At 45.7% G+C, this 25261-nt stretch overlaps 1 protein-coding gene across 1 annotated transcript; it reads left to right on the top strand.

Moving 5' to 3' along the window:
- Nucleotides 1-10430: 10430 nt before the first annotated feature.
- On the top strand, nt 10431-25143 carry LOC128475383 (butyrophilin-like protein 1). Its single transcript, XM_053457884.1, has 6 exons — nt 10431-10476; nt 10771-11106; nt 20860-21117; nt 24100-24208; nt 24675-24732; nt 25108-25143. The coding sequence occupies exons 1-6, from the start codon at nt 10458-10460 to the stop codon at nt 25141-25143; spliced, it is 816 nt and encodes a 271-aa protein (XP_053313859.1). The 5' UTR covers nt 10431-10457.
- The last annotated feature ends 118 nt before the right edge of the window (nt 25144-25261 follow it).

The raw sequence follows: 25261 nt of genomic DNA on the forward strand, positions 1-25261 counted from the left end.
AGAGAGACAACGCTTGAATACTGAAGAAAACTGATACCGAGTCAGTGGGTGTCAGAACCAGAGACGGAGCGTAGCGCAGGATCAGGTAACCAAAAGGCTTTAATGAATAAGGTAGTTTCAAACACACAGTTCAAAAGACATAAAGCACAGTACCGTAGTCTAGCAAACAATTCCAGGTTCAACAGGCAGGCAGCACAGTTCTCAAAAACGAAGGCACAGTTCCAATTAAAGGAGCAAAGGCAGGTAGAGGAATCCAAGAAAGGGTAGCCAAAGTTCAATCACCAGAAAGTCAAGCAGGGAACATCAAAATCTTCAAGCAGAAGGTCGTAGGGTATCCACAAGGAACACGGCTCAACTAGCAAGCAACTAGTGTAGGATTTGCAGGGTCTTTATAGTGTTTCTGATTGGAGATCCCTCCCTTGCGCACCTGATCCCCTTCAGAGTAAACCTGGTCTCCTCCCCTGCACACCTGATCCCCTTCAGAGCAGACCTGGTCTCCTCCCCTGCACACCTGATCCCCTTCAGAGTATACCTGGTCTCCTCCCCTGCACACCTGATCCCCTTCAGAGTATACCTGGTCTCCTCCCCTGCACACCTGATGCCCTTCTGAGCACACCTGGTCATCTCTCATGGGCATGGTAATTGGTATGGGAGCGGGAGGCCAGCTCCTCCCCCTCCCTTCCTGATTAGCATCTTCCCTCTGTCCATCTCTTGCCTCCGGTGTGTAACCATGCCCCCCCCCGCCACGAGGAAAGCGCGCGCCTTTGCCAAGCGCGGTACGCGGCTGAATCGAGGCCGGGGATACGGCCTGCCCCGCAGACGGGCGATCGCGCCGCGAGGCATCTGACGCCCGGGATCCGCTCCCCGCGACGACGACTCCCGCCGCGAGGTAGGTAACGGACCCCGGTCCTGACAGTGGGATACCATCAAGATGTACAAATAATGGGCCACCAACCAAAGGCCTGACCTTCAAGAATGCCTCCAGCAAAGCAACCGGACAGGACTCACCGCCAATTCTCTTCAAAGATACCAAACAACCACGGCCTTGCTGATCGGTTTTTGATCTCCGGATTTTAACAACCAAGAGCCTGCCAGAGATGGTAACATCGTCTCCAGGGGAACTCTTATTAAGCGACACGAGTTCACCAATGCGAAAGGCCCCAAAGAAGGCCAAAGAAAAAAACGGCTTTAAACAATGCAATTTCGAAAGCTGAATAACAAAAAGATGAAACCTGACACAGTATCGACCTTAATAAGGACAATGAGACTGGTCGCCGGCGATCCGGCCTCTTACTCCTCTTCCAACCTTTTATTATTTTACGAACCAGAAAGTCCTTGGTAACATCCTGCCACCCTAATGCTTGAAACAAAAAGGATAAAGCAGACAAGTTACGTTCCGCAGACGAACCCGACAGACCCGACATTCTTAAATTCTCTAGATAACACAAAGTGGCCCGCATCCTACCGTCATTGTCCTGAAAACTTGACCGACTTTCAGCCAAGAGCCACCAAGACTTCCACATCTTGCAGTAAGCCTGGATAGACTGCGACGACAACGATCTACCCAACAGGTTCAGGAGGCCTGAGAAACGAGGGTCCATAAGTGTGTGGGGCAAGGAAGGCCGGACACCGCTGCTGAAGGAGCCACCTCCCGAAAACGACTGAACTGCAAACGAGACAATGAGTCTGCAATGACATTTGAAACTCCCGGAATATGTCTAGCCTTCACCCAAATGTTGAATTGGAGACAGCGAAGAACAAGGTGACGCAACAAAGCCAATACCAGGAGAGAACTGGAGGAACAATGATTGATAACGTGAACTACGCTCATGTTATCCGTTCTGAATACTACACGCCGATCAGCAAGATCATTACCCCAAAGTTCGATAGCAGCAACAATAGGAAATAGCTCCAAAAGTGTTAAATTGCGTTGAAAATCTGAAGCATCCCAATCAGCAGGCCACTCATATGCACACCACTGACCTTGGAAATATGCTCCAAATCCGATGGAACCGGAAGCATCAGTGTAAAGTTCAAGCTCTGAACAAAAGCACTCTGCCTTCTGCCAACAAGTCTGCCCGTTGTATTGATCCAAAAAGGTTCTCCACACGGAAAGGTCCTCCTTGACGGCTCTATTAACCCTAATAAAGTGCCTAGGGTTCCTCACACCCACTAAAGACAAAGACAGTCTCCTACAAAAAGCCCGACCCATGGGCATAACACGGGATGAGAAAACCAGGTGACCTAGCAGAGACTGAACCTGTTTCAATTGAACTTTTTGAGCACCTAAAAAACGTTCCAATAGCTGAACCAGAGTGTCAATCTTAGCCTGTGGAAGGCGAAAAACCATTGCTATCGTGTCGATTTCAATGCCTAGAAAGGACATCGTCGTGCAAGGGCCCTCCGTCTTATCTTCCGCCAGGGGAATACTAAATTCCTGAGCAACAGAGCGGAATTCGTCAACAACTGCTGACAAACTGACGTACCAGAAGGACCAACAAACAAGAAGTCGTCCAGATAATGGAGCACTGAATGAATACCTGACCTGCGCCTAACCACCCACTCCAAGAATGTGGCAAAAACTTCAAAATAGTAGCAGGAGATAGAACACCCCATGGGTAAAAACATGTCAAAATAATAATAACCCTGAAAAAATATACCCAGCAAGTGGAAACAGGCTGGATGGATGGGAAGGAGTCAAAAAGCGGACTCGATGTCCGATTTAGACAGAAAACAACCCGAACCCGCTTCACAAACAAACTCAAGATGCATAATGAACCCTGTTCTCAGCCTTGTCAATTCCATCATTAACAGAGACACCCGGAGGGTATGACAGGTGATGAATTAAGCGGAATTTTCCTGGCTCTTTCTTGGGCACTAGCCCGAGCGGAGAGACTCTCAGATTGGCAAAAGGAGGGGAAGAAAAGGGGCCCGCAATCCTACCAGCCTCTACCTCTTTTTGAATTTTTTCCGCTACCACCTGCTCATTCAAATGTACAGATTGTAAGTTTTTTGAACTGGAAGGGGAATTAGAAGGCACAAAAGGGATCCAAAAACCTCTAGAAAAACTATCTTCCGACAATAAAGCGTCGCACCGTTTAGTGTACTGGGCAAGCCATGGGTGCATCCTTTGGACGCTCACCCGCGTCCTCACCCTTTCCAGAGTCATCCTTTCCCTGTCTACCGCCGGAACCTTTACCTTTTTTAAAACAAAGCAATGCTGGGTGCGCTCCCCCACAGTGGGGAGTTCGTGTCTGAATCTGCAGGAATTATACCATCTGCAATGGCTCTCATTGTAGAGCCAGCAGAGTCCCCTCTTGGAGGCCGCCACCGCTGTTCCTGAGGCAGCAGCGGCGGCTCCCCAAAAGGGCAGAGGCCGAGCAGGGGTCATAAGCAACAGCCACAGGTTGCCATCCTGCATGTCAAAACGCAAACCAGGCCGCACCGCCATTTTTTGGCGGAACTGCTGTTCGTACATGAACGAACATTGACCTCCGTAAACTTTGTAAGCCCCCCAAATCAAATCCAGATAAGCAAACAATGCCGGACTCCGTTCTGGGAACTTTTCACACATAATAGCAGAAAATGCAGAAAAACCCTGCAGCCAATTACCGAAGCTCCTGGGAAGCTGTTTAACCTTATCAGAATCCTGACCCTCCGACCTCCTTGGTCTGTCAAACGATTCCCTATCTGGGGGAACTAGGGTCAGAACATCAACAAAACCTCCTCTCCAAATTTTTTCTTTAATGTCAACAGGAACATGCATGCCCAAAGGTGACAATTCACATGCAGAAGCCGGCACAGAAACCAAAGGAGCACAGTCTCCCTGAACACTAGAGCCTGGGTTACCTAAAGCAGCTGAGTTACTAGTAGCAGCTGGATGAAGGGTATCAAGCCTGTCCACAACTGCCTTTAGCAGCTTAACCAGATCACACCCACCACTCCCAGCCGAAACCCCTTGACAACTAGAGGCAACATCCCATGCCCTGTGCTCCCAAAACTCACCACCAGAGCCGGCCGCAGATGGGTCAGGCAACTGTTGAGGCTCACGCAGGTCATCCACTGGGATGTGGAGGTCGCGATCCGGATCTGGCTGCGATGGTCTAGGAGATACCGTCCGTCCTCTAGCCACTCTCGGGTGAGAGCGCCTCTGGGGGGATAAAACCGGGGCCATCCGCTCGCTAGACGGACGCCCATACCGCGGAATCCCCCGTGATGCCTGTGGAATCTGCGGATGCTCCTTCTGCCTGCCAGCAGACGAGCTCTGGCGTCTTCTTCCTCTTTGCCGCTGATGCGCATGCGCGCTGACGTCATCCGCTGCACGCGTAATCGAGAGCGATGGTCGCGGGCTTCTGGAACGCCCCCTTCCGACCTCGTGGCTCTCCGGACGTGTGACTGAGAGGCCGCCTGGCGCGGCTGGCTGACGGACGAAACCAGAAGGGGCTAAGACGTACCGGAGGGCGTGAGCGGCTCGTTCTACGTCCTCTCACCACGGGCACCACTTCTGCTGCAGCCGGCGAGCCATCCTCGCTTTGTGCCTGCTGCATCAGGTCCTGGAGGGACGTTCCACCATTAGCTGCAGCATATGCTTGCAGCGAGGTGACAATTTGGGTAACATCCATTTCAAATATAGTCGTCTTCTCACTTTCACCTTCTCTATCTTCTTTTTTTTTTTTGAATGTAGTATAACCGGACAGCAGAACAGAAACTTCACCTCTTCACCTTCCTATAAACCCTCATAGCAGCAACATTGTTGCAGCTACCCACCAATGAAAAGGGGCTTACTACAGCCACCATGCATGGGCCAGCAGTCATGATCCCCCTTTCCTATAGGTCCAGGGGGCCCCCTTACATGTTGGACATTTTGCATTAATAACGAAGCCGATTAATACCTGGCGTTATCGGACTTGTGTTTGTGGTTCCTGCGTGTCTGAGGACTGGCTGGTAGTGAAATAGACAGGTCTGACTACCTCGCCGTTCTCCAGCGCTGGTGACCTTGGCTTGTATCAGACTACGATTCCCGCCTGTTCCAGTGAGTGATTACTGATCCTGTGTCAGGAGCCATGGGGGGTTTGAACCAGTGACCCTGCGTCTGTAAGGTAACAACATGTGACCTTTATGACATCAGCCTGCTTTCTGGTCGCTGGACATGGATATAAGATGTCTACCTGCTTCTGACACACCTGTAATCAAGGATCTTTATAACCCAGGCATGCTCCCAGCTTCCTTGGCCCTGATTGCGTATCCTGTGGATTACTGCATCATAATGTAGCACCCCCCTCAGCCACGCAGGTGCTGCATCACTAGGACTATGGACAGTGGTGGGCAGCAGGGGGTCTGGCCTAGGCAACTACTGAGCTGAGGTCAGGTGATCTGAGATCCACAAGGAGAATGTAAGAGACTCCATTTTGAGAGAGAGGAAGCAGGGCCTTGTTGCAAGACTAAAGCTGGGCAAGGTCTGAGGTTCCATGAGGCTTACCTGGAGGCATTGATCCTGGCAGGAGCCAGCCTGGAGGGAGACTGAAATACCGTCAGTGGGGTTTCCCAGGGGCTGCCAGACTGGAGGTTAACCCTTTCACCGCTAAGGACATAATGGTTACATCCTCACAAGTGGGCTTCAGGTGCTAAGGACGTAACCACCATGTCCTCAGCAGTAACTTACACTTACTTTGGTGGAGGTCCTCACAGGCATTGCCGGGGCTTCGTCCTCCAGCGATGACATCATCATGCAACTTTATTAACAACCGACAATTGTCAGTTAAAGAGGTATGGGGGCATGCTGCTTAGATGCCTGTATCTCAGGCATCTAGGCAGCTACAGACCCCCAACATATACCGTTGGAAAGGTAAAAAAAAAAGAATAAAAAGTTAAAAAAGTAAAAATATAAAAAAAAATGGTTTGTTGGTCTCTAAAGGCAGATAAATAAAGATCAAAATTGCCTCCCCCAAATTTACCCCCAAATTAAATTATCTAAACATAAACTAGTTTAACTTTTTTAAAAAAGTTTTCTAGCTAAATGATCACTGCGGTAGCCAATGTTACCACAGTGATCATATAGCTATGAAAAGTCACATTCCCTTTTTAAAAATGGCCGATACTAAATTTTAATCCCATGAACCCTTTGATCATGGGGTTGAATTTAGCCAATGGTAGAGGGAGGCAATTTTTGAAATCCTGATGAACTGCAAATATTATTAAAATCAGCCATTTAGCCTGTGCGGTACGTGAGTAACCATCTCATCCCTGGAGCGCCTTGCATTTTTACTGCAAAACTTATTTTTGCTGTAAAAGTGATTTTTTTTCTCCCTTTACCATCATTTCTTTGGGGTTGTAAGGGGGAAGAATGGTGTGTGCTTCTGCGAGTGAAAGTATGGAAAGTATGGTGTGTGCTTCTGTGAGCAAATGTATGGAAAGTATGGTGTGTGCTTCTGTGAGTGAATGTATGGAAAGTATGGTGTGTGCTTCTGTGAGTGAATGTATGGAAAGAATGGTGTGTGCTTCTGTGAGTGAATGTATGGAAAGAATGGTCTGTGCTTCTGTGAGTGAATGTATGGAAAGTATGGTGTGTGCTTCTGCGAGTGAATGGAGATATGAAAGGCGTGTGAATGGTCAGTAATTAGGGTTGAAGCCTTGACGTGGCATTACTGCTCATGTAGGAAGTTAAATTATGGCACAAAAAGTACACATTTGCAAAAACTACACCCCTTGGCGCATCAAATGAGGGGCTGCATGTGTTTCTAGTACAAGCCTGGAGTGCGCAAGACACAAATGAACATGTCGCTATAAGAAAAAACATATTTTCTAGCCAAAGCGACATATTCCGTCATTATTTGTGCACTCAACTTTTGTCCTAGAAATACATGTAACCCCTCATTTGAAGCGCCAAGGGGTGTAGTTTCTTGAAATGTGTACTTTATGCACCCTAATTTAACTTCCCAGATGTCTCGACCACTTTAACTTCAGATATGGCAGATTTGAAAATCTTGTTAAAAAATTGTCTTCAAACATTTGATGCCTGCAATTAGACAGCTCTAGACATTATGGTACATAAAGTATACATTTGCAGAAACTGCTCCCCTTGGCGCATAAAACGAGGGGCTGCATGTATTAGTAGCACAAGACTGGAGTGCGCAAGACATAAATGAACTTGTCGCTTTTAATATATATATATATAAGTGTGATATTCACTTATTTGTTGTGCACGTGGTGTAACTAAATGCCTTTCATCTGTCTTTGCCTGGATGTCTTCACGTTTATTGAAACTCAACCTCTCCAAAACTGAACTCCTCATCTTCCCTCCCTCCAATGCTAAGATTCCCCCATCTATCTCCCTCAATGTTAATGGTGCCATCACCTCCCCGTCTACTCATGCACGCTGTCTTGGTGTCACCCTTGACTCTGACTTTTCGTTCACACCCCATATTCAGTCTGTCTCTAAAAACTGTCGTCTCCATCTTAAAAACATTGCCCGCATCCGTCCCTTTCTAACACAGCATGCCACTAAGGCTCTTGTCCATGCCCTGATTATCTCCCGTCTTGACTACTGTAACTCTGTCTTAGCCGGACTCCCTCTTAACCGTCTCACCCCTCTACAATCCACCATGAATGCTGCTGCCAGACTTATCTTCCTCTCCCATCGCTTTACTATCATCCTCTCCCCTCTGTCAGTCTCTCCCCTCTGTCGGTCTCTCCCCTCTGTCGGTCTCTCCCCTCTGTCAGTCTCTCCCCTCTGTCGGTCTCTTCACCGGCTGACTGTGCGCTTCAGGATTCATTTCAAAATCCTCGCTCTTACTTTCAAAGCCCTTCATAGCGGTTCCCCTCCCTACATCTCCTCACTCATCTCTAAATACCCTCCTCACCAGTCTCTCCTCACTCATATCTAAATACCCTCCTCACCGGTCTCTCCTCACTCATCTCTAAATACCCTCCACACCGGTCTCACCTCACTCATGTCTAAATACACTTCCTAACCGCTCTCTCCTCACTCATCTCTAAATATACTCCACACCGGTCTCTCCTCACTCATCTCTAAATACCCTCCACACCGGTCTCTCCACTCATCCAATGATCTCCTTCTGTCCTCTCCTCTGATTTCTCGCTCTCATGCCGGCTTACAAGATTTCTCAAGGGCTGCCCCTATCCTCTGGAACGCTCTCCCCCGGTCTGTCCGTCTCTCCCCCTGCCTTTATTCCTTCAAAAAATCCCTCAAGACCCACTTCTTTAAGGACGCTTACAACATAGCACATTAACCCCTTTCCCCCCATATTCCTTTAGCTCACTTTTACTACTCCCTCTCCTGTAATACTTTTAATAGTGTGGCTGGTCCATCCCTAACGACGGCACTTTTACCTATTGTGTAATACACCCTAACACCTGTTGTCTCTGTTAGTCAATTTGTTATGTTACATACTACTTGTTATGTCCTGTCTACCCATTGTACAGCGCTACGGCATATGATGGCGCTATATAAAATAATAATAGTATAGTGTTATATATGGTGTATAGTATAGGGGTGTATTTGGATAGGAGGGTAGAGATGTAAGGGGGTGCCGAGTTGTTGAGGGCTCTATAGGTCAGGGTCAGAAGTTTAAATTTGATTCTGGAGGGTATGGGGAGCCAATGAAGTGATTGGCATGGTGAAAAATTAATCTGGCTGCAGTGTTGAGGATGGATTGAAGCGGTGAAAGGCAGGAGAGGGGGAGACCGGTTAGTAGGGAGTTGCTATAATCCAGGTGGGATATCACAAGGGAGTGGATTAAGTGAGGAAAGGGCGGATTCGGGAGATGTTTTTCAGGTGGAGGTGGCTGGATTTGGTGAGGGACTGGATGTGAGGGATGAAGGAGAGAGCAGAGTCGAGGGTGACACCAAGGCAGTGAACCTGGTCTGTTGGTTGGATAGTGGCGTTGTCAAGAGTAATAGAGATGTCAGGAAAAGTGGACATAGCAGATGGCGGGATTACCATGAGTTTGGTCTTAGAGATGTTGAGCTTTAGGTAACGGGATGCCATCCATGATGCAATTCCTGATAGACAGTCAGTGAGGATAGTTAGAAGAGAGGGGGGAAAGGTCAGGAGCAAAAATATAGAGTAGGGTGTCATCTGCATTTAGGTGGTACTGGAAACCAAAGGAAGAAATAAGTTGTCAGAGGGAAGAAGTATAGATGGAGAATAGTAGAAGCCCAAGAACTGAGCCTTGAGGAACACCAGTAGACAGCGGTAGGGGAGAGGAGCAAGTTCCAGTAAATGAGACACTAAAAGTACAGTTAGAAAGAGCCGTGTCACGGATGCCATGAGCATAGAGGGTTTGTAGGAGGAGGAGGTGGTTGACTGTGTTGAGAGGTCCAAGAGAACAACCAGTGAGAATTGGTCTGTTGTTTTAGCTGTGAGGAGGTCATTAGTAATCTTAGTCAGTGCAGTCTCTGTTGAATTCTGTGGACGGAAACCGGATTGTAGAGGGTCAACTAGAGAGTGTGACGAGAGAACGTTTGTCAGTTGATTGTAGGTTAATCATTCCAGCAGCTTGGAAGCTAGCGGGAGAAGTTAAACTGGACGGTAGTTTGATGGGGATGTGGGATCAAGGGAAGGTTTCTTTAGAATGGGGGAGATGATGGCATGTTTGAATGAGGATGGGAATACACCAGAGGACAAGGAGAGATTAAAGATTGTGATTTAATAACCCTTGAGATTCGATCCCCAGAGTGTCAGACAGTTACACTGAGACTCGGCGTCAGCACCTCTCCTGTTCTACAAGTTGTGTAAATGAGTTACTACTAGAGCAGAAAAGTCACTCTGACTGGAAATTACCTTGAATTAGCGCTGCTCTGGAGGTTGGGGTGGATTGGAGAAGCTCGACAGACTGCCTACTACTTCATTTTAAGTCCTACTGAGTCTGCAGCAGAAGGCTGCTCATTTTTTTGAGTTAATAATTAATTGATCACAATTGGGACGGAGGACATTAACCTTTTACTGACCAAGAGATGAAAGGAGCAGCGATAGAGCATAAGACTGGTTTAATGTTATTTTGTTGTTTGATGTTCTTGGCGTTATTACTCTGTGACGATGCCCGGTGGGAACCAACAGCGAATCAAACTTTTCTGCTGGACGTTCCACTCCGGACTTGTTTGAAGACAGCTGCAAGTTCTAGCGTAGTTTTAAATAGATATCCGATCTTCAGAACCGCTGTAGGGAATGAAAACAAGAGGAATAATCTGGCTCTGAACATTGTTGTATTAGTGAACTTTCATATCATTATGTTTATGTCGTATATCTAAGTCAAGGGCTTTTCAGCTTCTGACATACAAATTGTTTATTTCTCAGTCTTAATAACAAATGTTACAGAAAAAAATGATTGATTATTTTTTGGCCCTTTTATTTATTTATTTTTATATACCACAAAATAAATATTGTTCACAAATTAGGCAGGCCAGGGCAGGCGCTGTCAGATGATGGCTGCGGATCTATGTTTGGATCAGAAAAAAGTAAGAAGAGGGAAGGTCAATCCTTGCAGCAGAAATGGATCTCACTCTGCCTCGTGCACAAGTGGGAAAGTATATGACATCATAAGTAAATACGTAAAGTAATATACATGCTATTCACTAAACAGTATGTAGAATACTATGCAGGTTTATCTTCATAACGCTCCGGGACTCCCATTTAACGTCTCGTCTCTGTGGAGAAACCTTTTTAAATCCGTCTCTCTCTGTTGCTGTTATTATTATTTAATGCCGCGGAGTAATATTAATACACGTGATGCTCCTTTCATTCTCTAACAGGCTCCGTACCGACTGTCACTGCTGTCCTTCATGGAACCGCCGTCCTTCCCTGTTCAGTCCCATTTATATCTGGCACAGAGGATCTGCTGGTGTCATGGGTGAAGAAGATCGGCACAAAACCATCCTTGGTGCTTCACGCCTTTCATAAAGGACAATTCAATTTAACGTACCAGGCTCCTCAGTACAGAGGTCGCACCAACATGTCTCCTGACTTGTCTAACGGGAGACTGGACCTGACTCTGACCCACGTGGAGCATCGTGACGAAGGAGTTTATGTCTGTCAAGTGACCAACCCTGCGGGTTACAAAGATATCGAGGTCAGACTGACGGTTATTGGTAAGTTGGACTCTGTAGAGATGCTCGAGGACTGCTATGTTTAAGGCTCCTCTGTGCGTGTTATATTACACCAAAAAGAATATATATTGTTGAAGGTTTGGATAGACTAGAACACAAAACCTAGAACTAATGGTACAGTATGTCTGTCCAATAAGTAATACAAAATAATAAGATTGCACTCACATGGAATATTGCACACCGAACAATGTGCAAAATGGTCAAGATGGAGGGACCAGCAGTTCCCAGTGGATCTTCGGGTATTCAGGTATCTTTATGGTAGTAAAAGTCCCCTAAGTAAAGTGCCAGTGTGTATAAATAATGTAATTTATTCTGGGACTAGCCCAAATCCGATATCGATAAATAAATTGATATAAAAAATATAAATAGATAAAAAACAGTGTAGCGACCTCTAACAAAGTCCGCGTTTCGCCACTGTGGCTTCCTCAGGAGGTTGTAGAAAAAAGTTCTGTGTATTTCTTCTTTTATGTGTCCTCGTCCCGTTCCGATACTTCCGTATGCGTCCTCACGTAGCAGGCGTAATGGTATACGCGTGAATTGCGTAATGCCGTCTACGTAGAGGAACGTCTCATCAGATTGCATAGTGACTTATTGTGGGAGGCGTCTCACCATGGAGACGTTCGTAGGTAGAAATGTATTAATGTGTTACATGTTGGAGACGGAGTTGCATCTCAGAGAAAGTTTTCGGTACCGGGTGAGGCATCACATAAAACCCAAATACGGAAAAGATAGCCGTAAATAAGGCTGCAATCAAATACATTATAAATGAAACCAACATAAAATAAAATTAGAGAGGGGGAGGGAAGTGATCCTCATCCCATACAGGTAAATGCAACATAAAAGAAAAACTATACAGAGCTATAGAGGCCCATAGATCCCCAGATACTCAATAAGATTATGTAGAGTAAGGGGAAGAATAAGGAAAAAAGGCACTATTCCACACATAAATGTATATATTTCTGTACATATCTCACCCACCAAAAGGGGATGTGTATAAATTATGGGGATGTGTATAAATTATGGGGATGTGTATAAATTATGGGGATGTGTATTCTGCATAGGTATGTAAAAAAAATTGGTTCAAATAAAAGATAAAATGTCTAAATCTGTATTTAAACCTCCTTTTTGGTACGTTTTTAACGTAAAAATCCATTCTGTCTCTCTTTTTGAGATGTTTTCTATATACCGTATGTCACACCAACTTGTGTAGTGCATACATGGACTTACTACCTGGTAGAGATGGTATGGCCAATTTCAGTATGAGAGGGGTTAATTTGATTGTGTAGGCATGTGGTGCCAAAAGGTCTTATAAGATAAATTTGTCTTTTGAAGCTCGGACTCCAACCAGAGCCCTCTACAAGGTGTGAAAGCCTACAGTGGAGCTGCCGCTTTGTCTAGGTTCAAATGTAGACGACCATATGCCTGAATCCCCTCATAGATACCGGATTCTTTGATATGCTAAGTGACCACTAGCAGTCAGGAAAACCATTTCATATCCAGGTCATATCCAACACATATCAATAATAACCCATATATTCATTATCATACCTCCTTGTGTGCATACCTTGAACGGGGAAAGCGCACCCTACAAAAAGAATACAAACATGGCGGCACCACTTAAACAGTTTGGAAGGAATTGTGAAGTCTATGATGTTCAGTCATAAGTAGCGAGTGTGACATATCTATGACTTCACAATTTACAAGAAATTCATAAACGCATGAATTATGGCTGTGGCGAGCACAGGAGGGACGATAAAATGAAAATAAGTTATTTGGACTGATATGTTTCTACCACACAAGGGGGGGCACTTATGGTACCCCTTCCCTCCGCTTATACCACCTCTGGGCCGGCTTGGAAACTCGAGATGAACTGGGAAAGCGTGTAAAATTAACGAGCGAAGATGGGTCATTGTGCTTACTAGGGGCCAAGATCTAATTTTGAGTAAGTCGCCATCTTGCCGGAGCCCTACGGACAGAAAAACTGTTACTTTACCATTCAGTGAGAAGTTAGGTTTTCTGTAATTTTCTCCTTTTTATTTTATCTGTTGGTGTAAATAATCTGTTTATCATCTTTTTTGTCTGCACTGTGATTTTTTTATTCATAATAAATATTCCTTTATTAAGTTCTGCCTTTGTCTGGTAAAGACTCGCGTTACCTGATGAGACCGTTTTATCGGTAATTTTAAATCACAGAATTATTGTGTTAAAATATACTGTGTGGGTTTTTTTAGTCTGATTCGCTGGGGGGGGGACCGAGGACCCCATTTCTAAATTGTCTTGGTGGTGGCAGCGTTATTTTGATATTTGTTATATCATTATAGTTAATTGCGGGTGGTATTAAGGGTGGATAGTTGTATTTTTATCACTATTTTCTGTCTAGGGCAGACAGATAGTGAATTTTAACCCTTGTACCACCAGAACCAGGTCACGCGCACGCTTGGAGTAGAGTGCGTTCGTGACACCGTATATATACAGATCAACAGAATAACATAGTATATGATAACCCCCTAAATTACAGGCATAGATCACAGGTGGCACACACCAAAGCCAGCCCTGGTGTCCATATTGCCCACATAGAACCCGGCCAGCACCCAGATTACACACGTATTACAGCCCAGCCTGAGCCAACTTTGTCCCCTAACAGCCCAGTATAAGACATCTTAGTTGGCAAACAGCCCACCCTTCATGTGCCATCTTTGCATTTTCCCAAATCACTTAAACATTCATGGTAGACACAAACACTTACAGCATATCTCGGGGGGGGGGGGGGCAGAGTGGCAGCAGATCTGTTTTTCTTAGAAAAGCACCTTACTTTTATGGTGTGGCCTATATTCGGGTGCGGCCTATAACCGAGCCAATATGGTATATTCCTGTTCCCATTTTGCTACAAAGATGTTGGCGTAGCTAGGTGTGAACCTGGTCCCCATGGCTGTGCCGCATAGTTGCAAGTAAAAGTTATTCGAACCAGAAATAGTTATACTTTAAATAAATTCAATGCAGTTTAAAATAAAATCTTTTTGTGTGTTAGTGATATCTGTATCCTGTGTGAGTGTTTGATTAATAGCCTCTATCCCTTGGTCGTGTTTGATGACTGTGTAAAGTGAGGACACGTCAACGTTACCCACCGCCAACCTTCTGACCACTTGTCTCCTAAAATTCTTAGGGCTTCTTTTAAATATTATGAACGGCTTAGGAAGACCGTGGCTCCTACAATATGTGCTGGTTTCACTACCAAATCTTGTTTCTTTTTAAGATCCTTTATTGATTTTTGTTCTAAAATGATTTATTTTTAAGCTGTAGTTTTTCAAAGTCTTTAAGTATCAGACACGGGCGTAGGAACCGGGGGGGACGGGGGGGACAGATCCCCCCCAGGAAATCATGCGGGGGGGACCGATAATAGAGCAATCCCCCCCAGTGCCCTCGGTGCACTGCTGCCCGATCAGCAGCTGCAGCGTGCAGGACTGGTTGGGGATTTCCCTAACCAGTCCAACACTTACCGGTGTGCTGTCTGTCACTGAGTGCCGGGCGATGGGATATGACGTTTATATCCCAGCCCCGGCGCTCAGCAGAAACAGCTCTGCGCAGCTGCACTGCACTAGAGCGGCAAACCACCAGAAGGGGAGGAGGAAGAGCAAGCAGAAAGCAGAAGAGAAGAAGAGAAAGGTAAGAGATGTGCAAAACGAGGGGGGGGGGGTCTGATGTGCAAAACGAGGGGGGGGGGGTCTGATGTGCAAAACGAGGGGGGGGGGGTCTGATGTGCAAAACGAGGGGGGGGGGGTCTGATGTGCAAAACGAGGGGGGGGGGTCTGATGTGCAAAACGAGGGGGGGGGGTCTGATGTGCAAAACGAGGGGGGGGGGTCTGATGTGCAAAACGAGGGGGGGGGGTCTGATGTGCAAAACGAGGGGGGGGTCTGATGTGCAAGAGGGGGGGTCTGATGTGCAAAACGAGGGGGGGGGTCTGATGTGCAAAACGAGGGGGGGGGTCTGATGTGCAAAACGAGGGGGGGGTCTGATGTGCAAAACGAGGGGGGGGGGTCTGATGTGCAAAACGAGGGGGGGTCTGATGTGCAAAACGAGGGGGGGTCTGATGTGCAAAACGAGGGGGCGGTCTGATGTGCAAAACAGTGTATATGTGTATGGGCAGTGTATATGTGTACGTGTGTATGGGCAGTGTATATGTGTATGGGCAGTGTATATGTGTATGGGCAGTGTATATGTGTACGGGCAGTGTATATGTGTACGTGTGTATGGGCAGTGTATCTGTGTATGGGCAGTGTATATGTGTACGTGTGTGTGGGCAGTGTATATGTGTTTGGGCAGTGTATATGTGTATGGGCAGTGTATATGTGTACGTGTGTACGTGTGTATGGGCAGTGTATATGTGTACGTGTGTGTGGACAGTGTATATGTGTATGGGCAGTGTATATGTGTACGTGTGTATGGGAAGTGTATATGTGTGTGGACAGTGTATATGTGTATGGGCAGTGTATATGTGTACGTGTGTATGGGCAGTGTATATGTGTATGGGCAGTGTATATGTGTACGTGTGTATGGGCAGTGTATATGTGTACGTGTGTGTGGACAGTGTATATGTGTATGGGCAGTGTATATGTGTACGTGTGTGTGGACAGTGTATATGTGTATGGGCAGTGTATATGTGTACGTGTGTATGGGCAGTGTATATGTGTATGGGCAGTGTATATGTGTACGTGTGTGTGGGCAGTGTATATGTGTATGGGCAGTGTACGTGTGTATGGGCAGTGTATATGTGTACGTGTGTATGGGCAGTGTATATGTGTACGTGTGTATGGGCAGTGTATATGTGTACGTGTGTATGGGCAGTGTATATGTGTACGTGTGTATGGGCAGTGTATATGTGTACGTCTGTATGGGCAGTGTATATGTGTGTGTATATAAGGAGTGTATTTGTCTTATAGTGTATACGTCTGTGTAAGTATGTGCAAAGGCAGTGTATATTTATGGGGAGGCGCGTGTGTGTGTGTGAGCAGTTTATGTATTTTTGGGCAGGCGTGTATAAGGGTAGTGCATATGTGTGAGTACTGGCAAGTGTGTATGTGCAGGCAATTGCAGTGTATGTGTGTGTTTTTGTGGGCAGGCATGCGTAAGGGCAGTGCATATGTGTGTATGGATAGTGTATATGTGTGTATGGATAGTGTATATGTGTGTATGGATAGTGTATATGTGTGTATGGATAGTGTATATGTGTGTATGGATAGTGTATATGTGTGTATGGATAGTGTATATGTGTGTATGGATAGTGTATATGTGTGTATGGATAGTGTATATGTGTGTATGAGCAGGCATGTCGTACTTAAAGGGAAGATTATGATTCCCTGTAACACATGTTTAACTCAGGGGCACCTAGGGTTAAATCCAGGCCTATTTCTGGTTAAAATGAGTATGTGTGTCACTGTATGTCACAGCATTCGGACACAAGAGAATATTTCGGGGTGCTACTTGGTCTAGGGCATCACTAATACAAAGCACCACGAGTTAATCTAGGGGTAGGCAGAGTAAGTGAAGGATGTGTTTGCGTGTCTGGGTGTGATAGCGTATGTTTGTGGGTTTGTTATTGTGCACATCTGTTTTTATGGGTATGATAGTATGTTTCCAGGTGTGTTATGGTGGGCATGTGTCTAGGTATATTAGGGTGGGAATGTTTTGGGGTGTATTATTGTGTGCGTGTGTATGTTATTCAAGTGTTTAAGTGTGTGGATATGTTCCTGTGTGCATGACGTGTTAGGAGTCTTAGATGGTTCCTTCAATACATCATAGTAGTCTCTGTGGCCGTGTCCAGTGGGGTCCATCTGTGGTTGTAAGATTTTTCTGTTTCTGTGGGAATTTTCTCCCATTCATCCAGTAGAACGTTTTATGAGCTGTAGGTGATATACCTTTTTGGACAGCACTATGCTTCTAACTTTGTGGGAACGGTTTTGGGGAAGGTCCTTTTCTATTCCATCATGACTGCCCCAGTGTACAAAACAAGGCCCATAAAGGCATGGCTGCAAAAATTCCCCACAGAAACTCTCCAAAATCTTGTGGAAATCGTTATAGCGGCAAAGGGGGACCATAAAGTCCCTGTTGGTGAAATGGTCAGGTATACCCTACCAGAAAAAATGCTATCCCCCCCAGATTTTTAGGGGTTCCTACGCCCATGGTATCAGATCAGTGAACACTTCGATGTGTTCACTTCTCTCATTTTATGGAAAAAAACATTGGTTTTAAAGATGTATGTGAAAATCTGTTGTTTGTGGTATTGCTTTTTATATTTTCTGTTTGTCCTCCTTTTTCTTTTTTTATTAACCCCTTAATGACAAGACTGTTTCTTTCTTGTAGTATATTGTGGGACAGAGGCTCTTTTAACATTTTTCAGCGTTGCTGTTTAGCTGTGATTTTCTTCTTTCTCATTTCGTGCTCCCACACATATTATATATTGTTTTTTTCACGACAAACAGGGCTTTCTTTAGATACCATTATTTTTATCATAATCTAATTTACCATAAAAATGATGAAATAGGGTGATTTTTTGTTAACAAATTACTTTTTCTCAGTTTAAAAAAAAAAAACTTTTACTCATCTGCAAAAATGAATGAAAAAACCTGCTACATAGATTCTACTGTTTGTCCTGAGTTTAGAAATACCCAATGTTTTAATGTTTTTTTTGCTTTTTTCTGCACGTTATAAGTACCAGTAGCGTTTTGCTATTTCAAAACCATTTTTTCCCCAAATCTGGTCATTCTGCCTCATGTACTATTTCGGGTATCTTTTAAGCCGTCCAATGAAATTTACCCCATCAAACCATATATTTTTTAAAACTAGACACCCCAAGGTATTTGAAATGCTAGTATTTTAACCCTGTCCATGCACTAATTTTATCACCAGCCTTTGTCAAACTTTATGGTAGTAATTTTTTTTTTGTATTTTTTTTCACACACATTGTAATTCAGGTATAAATTTACCGCTCCTGGTATATGTCCGTGTCAAACAACACCCCAATATGTGTTCAGTAACATCTCCTGAGCGCAGTGATACCCCACATGCATGGGTGTGTAGGGTTATTTGGGAGGTAAAAGGCCGCCATTTTTTTTTACATTTTTTGTAAAACAAATTATTTATTTATTTGTACTTATTGCACTCATTAGTGAGCTGGACTCCATTGCATTCAACCTGCAGGAGGAGCTCGAGAGTTCTCAAGAGGGTCTGGATAGACCCTCTGTGAACTCATTAGTTTCTCTATTGTTGCCATCGTGTGAATGGCGGCAATGGGCAGGCGCTGTCGGATGATGGCAGCGGATCTATGTTTGGATCAGAAAAAGAGGGAAGGTGAATCCTTGCAGCAGAAATGGGTCTCACTCTGCCTCGTGCACAAGTGGAAAAGTATATGACATCATAAGTAAATACGTAAAGTAATATACATGCTATTCACTAAACAGTATGTAGAATACTATGCAGGTTTATCTTCATAACGCTCCGGGACTCCCATTTAACGTCTCGTCTCTGTGGAGAAACCTTTTTAAATCCGTCTCTCTCTGTTGCTGTTATTATTATTTAATGCCGCGGAGTAATATTAATACACGTGATGTTCCTTTCATTCTCTAACAGGCTCCGTACCGACTGTCACTGCTGTCACTAATGGAACCGCCGTCCTTCCCTGTTCAGTCCCATTTATATCTGGCACAGAGGATCTGCTGGTGTCATGGGTGAAGAAGATCGACTCAAAACCATCCTTGGTGCTTCACGCCTTTTATAAAGGACAATTCGATTTAACGCACCAGGCTCCTCAGTACAGAGGTCGCACCAACATGTCTCCTGACTTGTCTAACGGGAGACTGGACCTGACTCTGACCCACGTGGAGCATCGTGACGAAGGAGTTTATGTCTGTCAAGTGGCCAACACAGCGGATTACAGAGACATCGAGGTCAGACTGACGGTTATCGGTAAGTTGGACTCTGTAGAGAAGCTCGAGGACTGTTATGTTTAAGGCTCCTCTGTGCAGATATGAAGACTGTCCGTGTTATATTACGCTCTGTGAATATAAAGACATCACATACACGACTCCCTGACCAGGGCCAAACACTGACAATCATACATTTATAATGAATGTAATGCTGTAGTCAGGGTTCCACCCTGCATGCCGGGACTCTGTCTGACTAAAACTGCTTGTTGCTTGTCCACTCGCAGCCCCTGGAGGTCCCTCTAAAGGTTTTGGATCTTTGTGGGGCCTTGTTGACTTAATTATCTGGTGCAGGCCTTTAGGTACCTGCTGTTTACAATGTTACTTTTAGCAGTGTCCTGTTGCTGTCCTGCCGTGTGCCCTGAACGAGGGTTATCTGTGACGGAAGGTCCTGTACCCCGACTGGATACAACCGCCAAGACTCCGTGGTTAGCTCTTTCGGTGCTGAAGGAGTCTAGCACTGATAAGATGGGGTGCGCAGACACTGTGGCTAGCCAAAGCTGAGCTACAAAGTGTTGCTATTTCTGTGGCTAGCAATGCCCACCCGAGTCACTATTTCTGGGTGATCCCGAGCGAGCGGTCTATCGTGGGGTCAATGGCGGCTAGTGGGTAATTCCAATGAGGGTTCACAATATATAAATAGTTGCTGCTGCTGTTCTCTCTCCACGAACATGCAGAATAATGGTGCTCTGCACCTTGTGTTGTTAGCCCCGCCTCCCCGTTCGTGTCCGTCACTGGGGAGGGCGGGGAGACTCCAGGCTGACTTTCTTGCCCGGGTTGTGACAGCTCTGTACTGACAGAATAATCATCTCCAAGTGTTCACTCCCATCATGTTCCCTGCTACCTTCTCCCTCCACCTCTGTCCCCAATTCTGCCCTGCTTGGGGTAGTTTGTATGGAGATCACTGGTTTCCCCATCCTACTATTCTCTTTAAAATTATTCTAGAGAAAGGCCGACCACCTGCAGACTGAGTCTAACCCGCGGAGGGCACCCATATTGGCTCCACCTGCTCTGCACCCTATTCTGACTGCCTGTCATAAATCAAGTACTTACCCCCCCCCGCCATCGTTCCCACGCTGATATCTCTGCTCCTTCCCGGCTTACTGACACAGCAGCAAGCAGGGCCTCTCCAGCTACACTCCCAAGCAGCTGCAGCCGGAGGTTAACAGGAGGGAGGGGGCGCTCGCTCCGTTGCCAGGGAGACGCGTCTCTCTCTAGCTGCCGGCAGAATCAAGTAAAACGTAGGACACGCTCCATCGTTGCCATGGCAACACGTTTCAAATGCTGACGTCATTTTGGCGCCAAATTTTAACGTATTTAGACGCTTCAGTCCCAGTTTCCTTTGCTGAAGTATCAGTTGAAGTTAGATTCCTATACTGAAGCGTTCTCTGTGTTTTTGACCCTTTGTGTACCAGACCCTGTTCCCGCTTACCGACCATTGACTATTTGCTGCCTGCCTTTAACCCTTGCTTGTTTTTCGACTCTGCCTCCGCTCGTGCCCTATTGTACCTCGCCTGGATTTTTGTCCTGTGTGGATTGGTGTTTTTTCTGCGATTAGGAACCTTTCGCTTACCAGCTCACATACGGATCGTGACACTGCCTAGGACACCTACAGGGTGGGACTGGTGCTGCTCCTGACACTCTGCCCCTTGTTACCCCTCAGCCCCTGCTCCCCGCTTATACCCTGAGCTCAGTTACTCCCTCATACCTCACTTTCTACCGTATATGTCCTGATTCCCCTATATATTTCTCTGTTAGCTCCAGTGTCAGATCCGGTCCTGAGTGTCTCTTGCCGTCCGGATGGCAGCGCTGAGATCTCCTGCCGTGCCCAGAACGGATCAGATCCGACATACTCACTGAGTGTGAATGGAAGGATAGAGCTGGATTCCGTCCCCTCAGTGAGTGGGAGTGGAGTTAACATCACCGTGTCCTCAGCCGCCCCGTGGAATATCAGCTGCTCAGTGAGGAACCGGATCAGTGAGAGAAATTCCAGCCTGATTTCCGAGTCCTGCGCTGGTGAGTGGGGTAATTTGGATCTGGGGCGAAAAGATTCCTTTCAAAGAAACATCTGTATCATGTGGCCTTGCATGAACCGTAGATTTAGAATCATGTCAGGGGCAGCTTAATTCCGGTGCGTAGCCATGTGACACACATAGAGGATGCCGATTGGTAAGGAAAATGCTTTCAAGAAAACAAGCTTCTCAGTATAGGGGTCGCGCCAACATCTTTATATCTGCCAAGCAACCGATACGAAGGGTCATGGAGACGCTGAGCTCAGACTCCAGTACGTTGTACGGTCGCTGTTATTAAGGGTGATTACCTGTGATTACCTGTGAGATCTGGCAAGAGGGTAATTGCCCCCCCCTTACGGTATCGTTATGTGTTTTGTATTATTCTCTTCCTGCTGTAGTGTTGGATATATATCAATTGCTGAACCGTTTTTTCTGGGAGGTAAAATGTTAGCTATTATTCTGATCACCTCTGTATAATATATCAATATAATAATAAAGCCTTTTTGAGCTCGATGGGGAGCTGTCACCTTCACATCATACCATAGCAGTCATTGTATTCCTCCAGCTGCATGTCGTTCAGCAGCGTTAGGGCCCGGGGTCCGTGACCATTTAACATTAACGTTGGGTACAAGTGGAGTCATTTGGTTTGTTTTAATTTTTGGACGGCCCCTATCCTTGGGCAGAAAATGAGGATTGTTGGCTTCGTAATGGTTTCAGAAGTGATTACTCTTTTTCCCCACCGATTGCACCCTTTTAGTGCCAAGGGAGTGGACAGTGATTTAACTGATCCACCCTCATGGTACCCTTGGTTCTTGGATGGACCACAACATAGAACCCGCCGGCAGCTCCTGCTGTAAAGACTCAAACCTTAATCAGTTGTTGGTCTCGTCTTAGATTCAGGAGCCGTATATCTATCCCATGCATGTTTAAATTTACCGTATTTGCTCGATTATATGACGACCCCCCAAAATCTGAATATAAATTTTGGAAAAAAAGAAAAAGCCTGATTATAAGACGACCCTATAGGAAAAAAGTTTTACCAGTAAATGTTAATTCATGTAAACTATTTTTTTAATAAAAGCTATGATTGAGAAAAATATATATTTTTTTGTTTTTATTTCCTTTTATTTTCCAACCTGCCCCCCCAGTTATGCACATCTGCCCCCAGGCTTGCCACTCTGCCCCAGAAATGCCTTATACCCCCTATATGCCACCATGCCCCATGATATGCCTTTTAACCCTCTATATGCCACTGTGCCCCATGATATGCCTTTTGACCCCCTATGTGCCACTCTGGCATTTAGGGGGTTAAAAGGCATATCATGGGGCAGAGTGGCATATAGGGAGGTATAAGGCATTTCAGGAGGCAGAGTGGCGTATAGAGGATTAAAAGGCATTTCTGGAGGCAGAGTGGCATTAAGGGGGTTAAAAGGCATTTCATAGAGCACTCTGCCTACAGAAATGCCTTTTGCCCCCCGTTTAACACCCCCCCTTACCGGTGCTTCTGACTCCCCGGTGTGTTGTCCAGGCAGAGGGTAGACGTCTATGCGATTCGCGTAGACAACTACTGCTGCAGCCGGAAGGAGGTGCAGTTAGCAGCGAGGGTTGTCTCCGTCCATCGCGCATACACCCTCCGACTGTCAGAGAGAATTCCCCACATCGGTGACAACCTCTGCTGCTAACCGCACCTCCTTCCGGCTGCAGCGGAAGTTGTCTACGCGAATCGCGTAGACGTCTATATGCTGCGCCGGCTACACACCGGGGAGTCAGAAGCACCGGTAAGTTTGGGGGGGGCATGAGACAGGAGGATCCAGGTCCCCTGCAGTGCTGCAAGGGATTTGGATCTTAATCTCACAGTCAGGCCTATTTGAGGTCTGATTATAAGACGAGGGGTATTTTTCAGAAAAAAACCTGAAAAAAACCTTGTCTTATAATCAAGCATTATATTCCGGTTACCATGTTGCCAAGTGACAGCCCTCCAGGATTGTAAAACATATAATAACAGGCGCATATCCCACCCCAATTTCTTTACCCGCCTTTTACTACCCCAAAGACAAGAGCCTCAGGTTCGGGGTGGAAACGGCCCCAGCAGATTTACTACATAGAGAATGATTGTGCTGCATGTGTGCGTTTCTTTAATTCCTACTGGTTTCATTGTTCGGATCTTACAGTAACTTCAGATAAAAGTATAAAATGTATCTGGATGGATTTTTACCCAAAATATACAAATCTACAGACTGGTCATATAGAGTGTATTGGGGCAGATAGAAAAGGCTGGTCAGACCTTCTGCCCCAACGCCCCACCGAGTCTCGATCTGCCTCTCAATGAATGTTGTATCTCGTGTTATCAGATTACATTTATATCTCCTGGATTTATTTCTTCTTACCCTAATTACCGTTGATTATATGACGAGGTCTTGTATTCGAGGTCGTCTTATAATCAGACCTCAAATAGAGATCTGGCTACAAGACTAAGATCCAGATTCCCACACAGTGCTGCAGGGGACCCGGATCCTCCTTTCTGCCACTGGCACTTCCACTGACAGAGCACATAGAAGCCCCGGAGGAAGTACTGGCATTTTGAGGTGGGCAGAGTGGGAAATAGGGGGTATAAGTCATGTCTGGGGGCAGATGTGAATGACTGGGGGCAGGTTGGCAAATGAAAGGAAATAAAAACCAAAAATGCATTTTTCTCAATCATAGTTTTTATTAAATATGAAAAAATAGTTTACATGTGAATTAAAATTTACTAGTAAATTTACTTTTTTCTTTAAGGGTTGTCTTATATTCAGGCTTTTTCTTTTTTCCCTAAATTAATATTCAAATTTTGGGGGGGTCGTCTTATAAAGCCAAATTAACTAGTAACGTTTTTCTCTATAAAGTTGGTATTGATTGAGATGCCGACTTTATAACTCAGAGAAACTACAGACCCCGCCGTGCTTTCCTACGCCGTGTCTGTGAACCGCGCTCTTTATATGTTTTCTAGAGAGCGGAACATCTGGAGGTGACCGAGGCCGCTTTGGGCTGTGGATATCCGTCGGGCTCTTTTGTACAGCGGGTGTTCTTCTAGGCTGTTACATTTTCTATCGCCGAAGGTGAGTCCCCCACACCGGCAGCACGGGCCGCGTCTCAGCGCAAGCATTTCATTCATTTCATTTTCTGTAACTTTGTATCCCGGGGAAAATCTTATTTTTTAATTTCACCTGAAATCTCCGAGGCTGAGGATCTTTATCTCCTTCCAGCAAACGGTTTAATTTGTAGACAACTGTATTTGTCGTCTTTCTGGATTAATTAAATTTCTGCGATATCAGGGTAAGAAAAAAGAGATTTTTTTTTTTATCTACGAGCACCAAACGGTTTTAATGTTTTATTAATTTCTTCAGAAACATGGGATTCGATGTACATTGGGAACTACATAAAAATATCCTTTTACACAAAGAAATATGAAAAATGTAAATATCCGCTACCTACATATTCTTTGAGCCACAAATAAAAATCCTCTGATTTTTTTTTTTTTGATGTTAAGCGTGAAGGATAAATCGTAATTTTTTTTTGTTGCAGATCTTCATCAGTTGAAGAAGTCAAGACTGTTAAAGAGGCTGGTATGTGGGAGTCGCTGGTAGTTGATGATTACGGCCCCTGACGATCTCCATGCTGCGCTGCCCGCCTGCTGTGTGCATCTACTGAGTAGGAGTAGGCCGAAGCCGGGGACTAAAGTTGCGACTGTTTGCACCCTACCCCCCAAACTACATTCCCACCAATGTCCTTTCATGTCACCAAATAGACAACAGGGTCTGTGTTTTGGAAGAACAGCCCTCTGCCCTCCAATCTGATGAGGGGGTCGTCCGGCAGAGGGGAGACGAGACGGTCTGCAGCCCTATAAATACCCCACAGGCCACAAACACAGTCCTGCAGTGTCCCAGATCTACCCTCCTTGCTGGGCAGCGGTGTCTGTCTGGATTACCCGCTATTTGATCTCTGGCCTGTCTTTTAGATCACCCTGTTTGCCTTCACCATGAGCTCAGATTAGTATACCGTGACTGGACGCCCTGTACTCTGACTGGGTCCCGCCAAACTGCACTTCCTTCTGCCGAGACACCAGTGGTTAACCTCTTGATCACCATACAGAACCAGCGTTGTAGAGAGAA

Source organism: Spea bombifrons, chromosome 2 (assembly GCF_027358695.1).
Source record: "Spea bombifrons isolate aSpeBom1 chromosome 2, aSpeBom1.2.pri, whole genome shotgun sequence".
NCBI lineage: Eukaryota > Metazoa > Chordata > Amphibia > Anura > Pelobatidae > Spea > Spea bombifrons.

What these genes read in the sequence shown, in the direction of transcription:
- LOC128475383 (XM_053457884.1), top strand. An exon ending in GATTTCCGAGTCCTGCGCTG is followed by an intron (nt 21,118 to 24,099) that starts GTGAGTGGGGTA and finishes TATGTTTTCTAG; the next exon opens with AGAGCGGAACATCTGGAGGT. An exon ending in TACATTTTCTATCGCCGAAG is followed by an intron (nt 24,209 to 24,674) that starts GTGAGTCCCCCA and finishes TTTTTGTTGCAG; the next exon opens with ATCTTCATCAGTTGAAGAAG.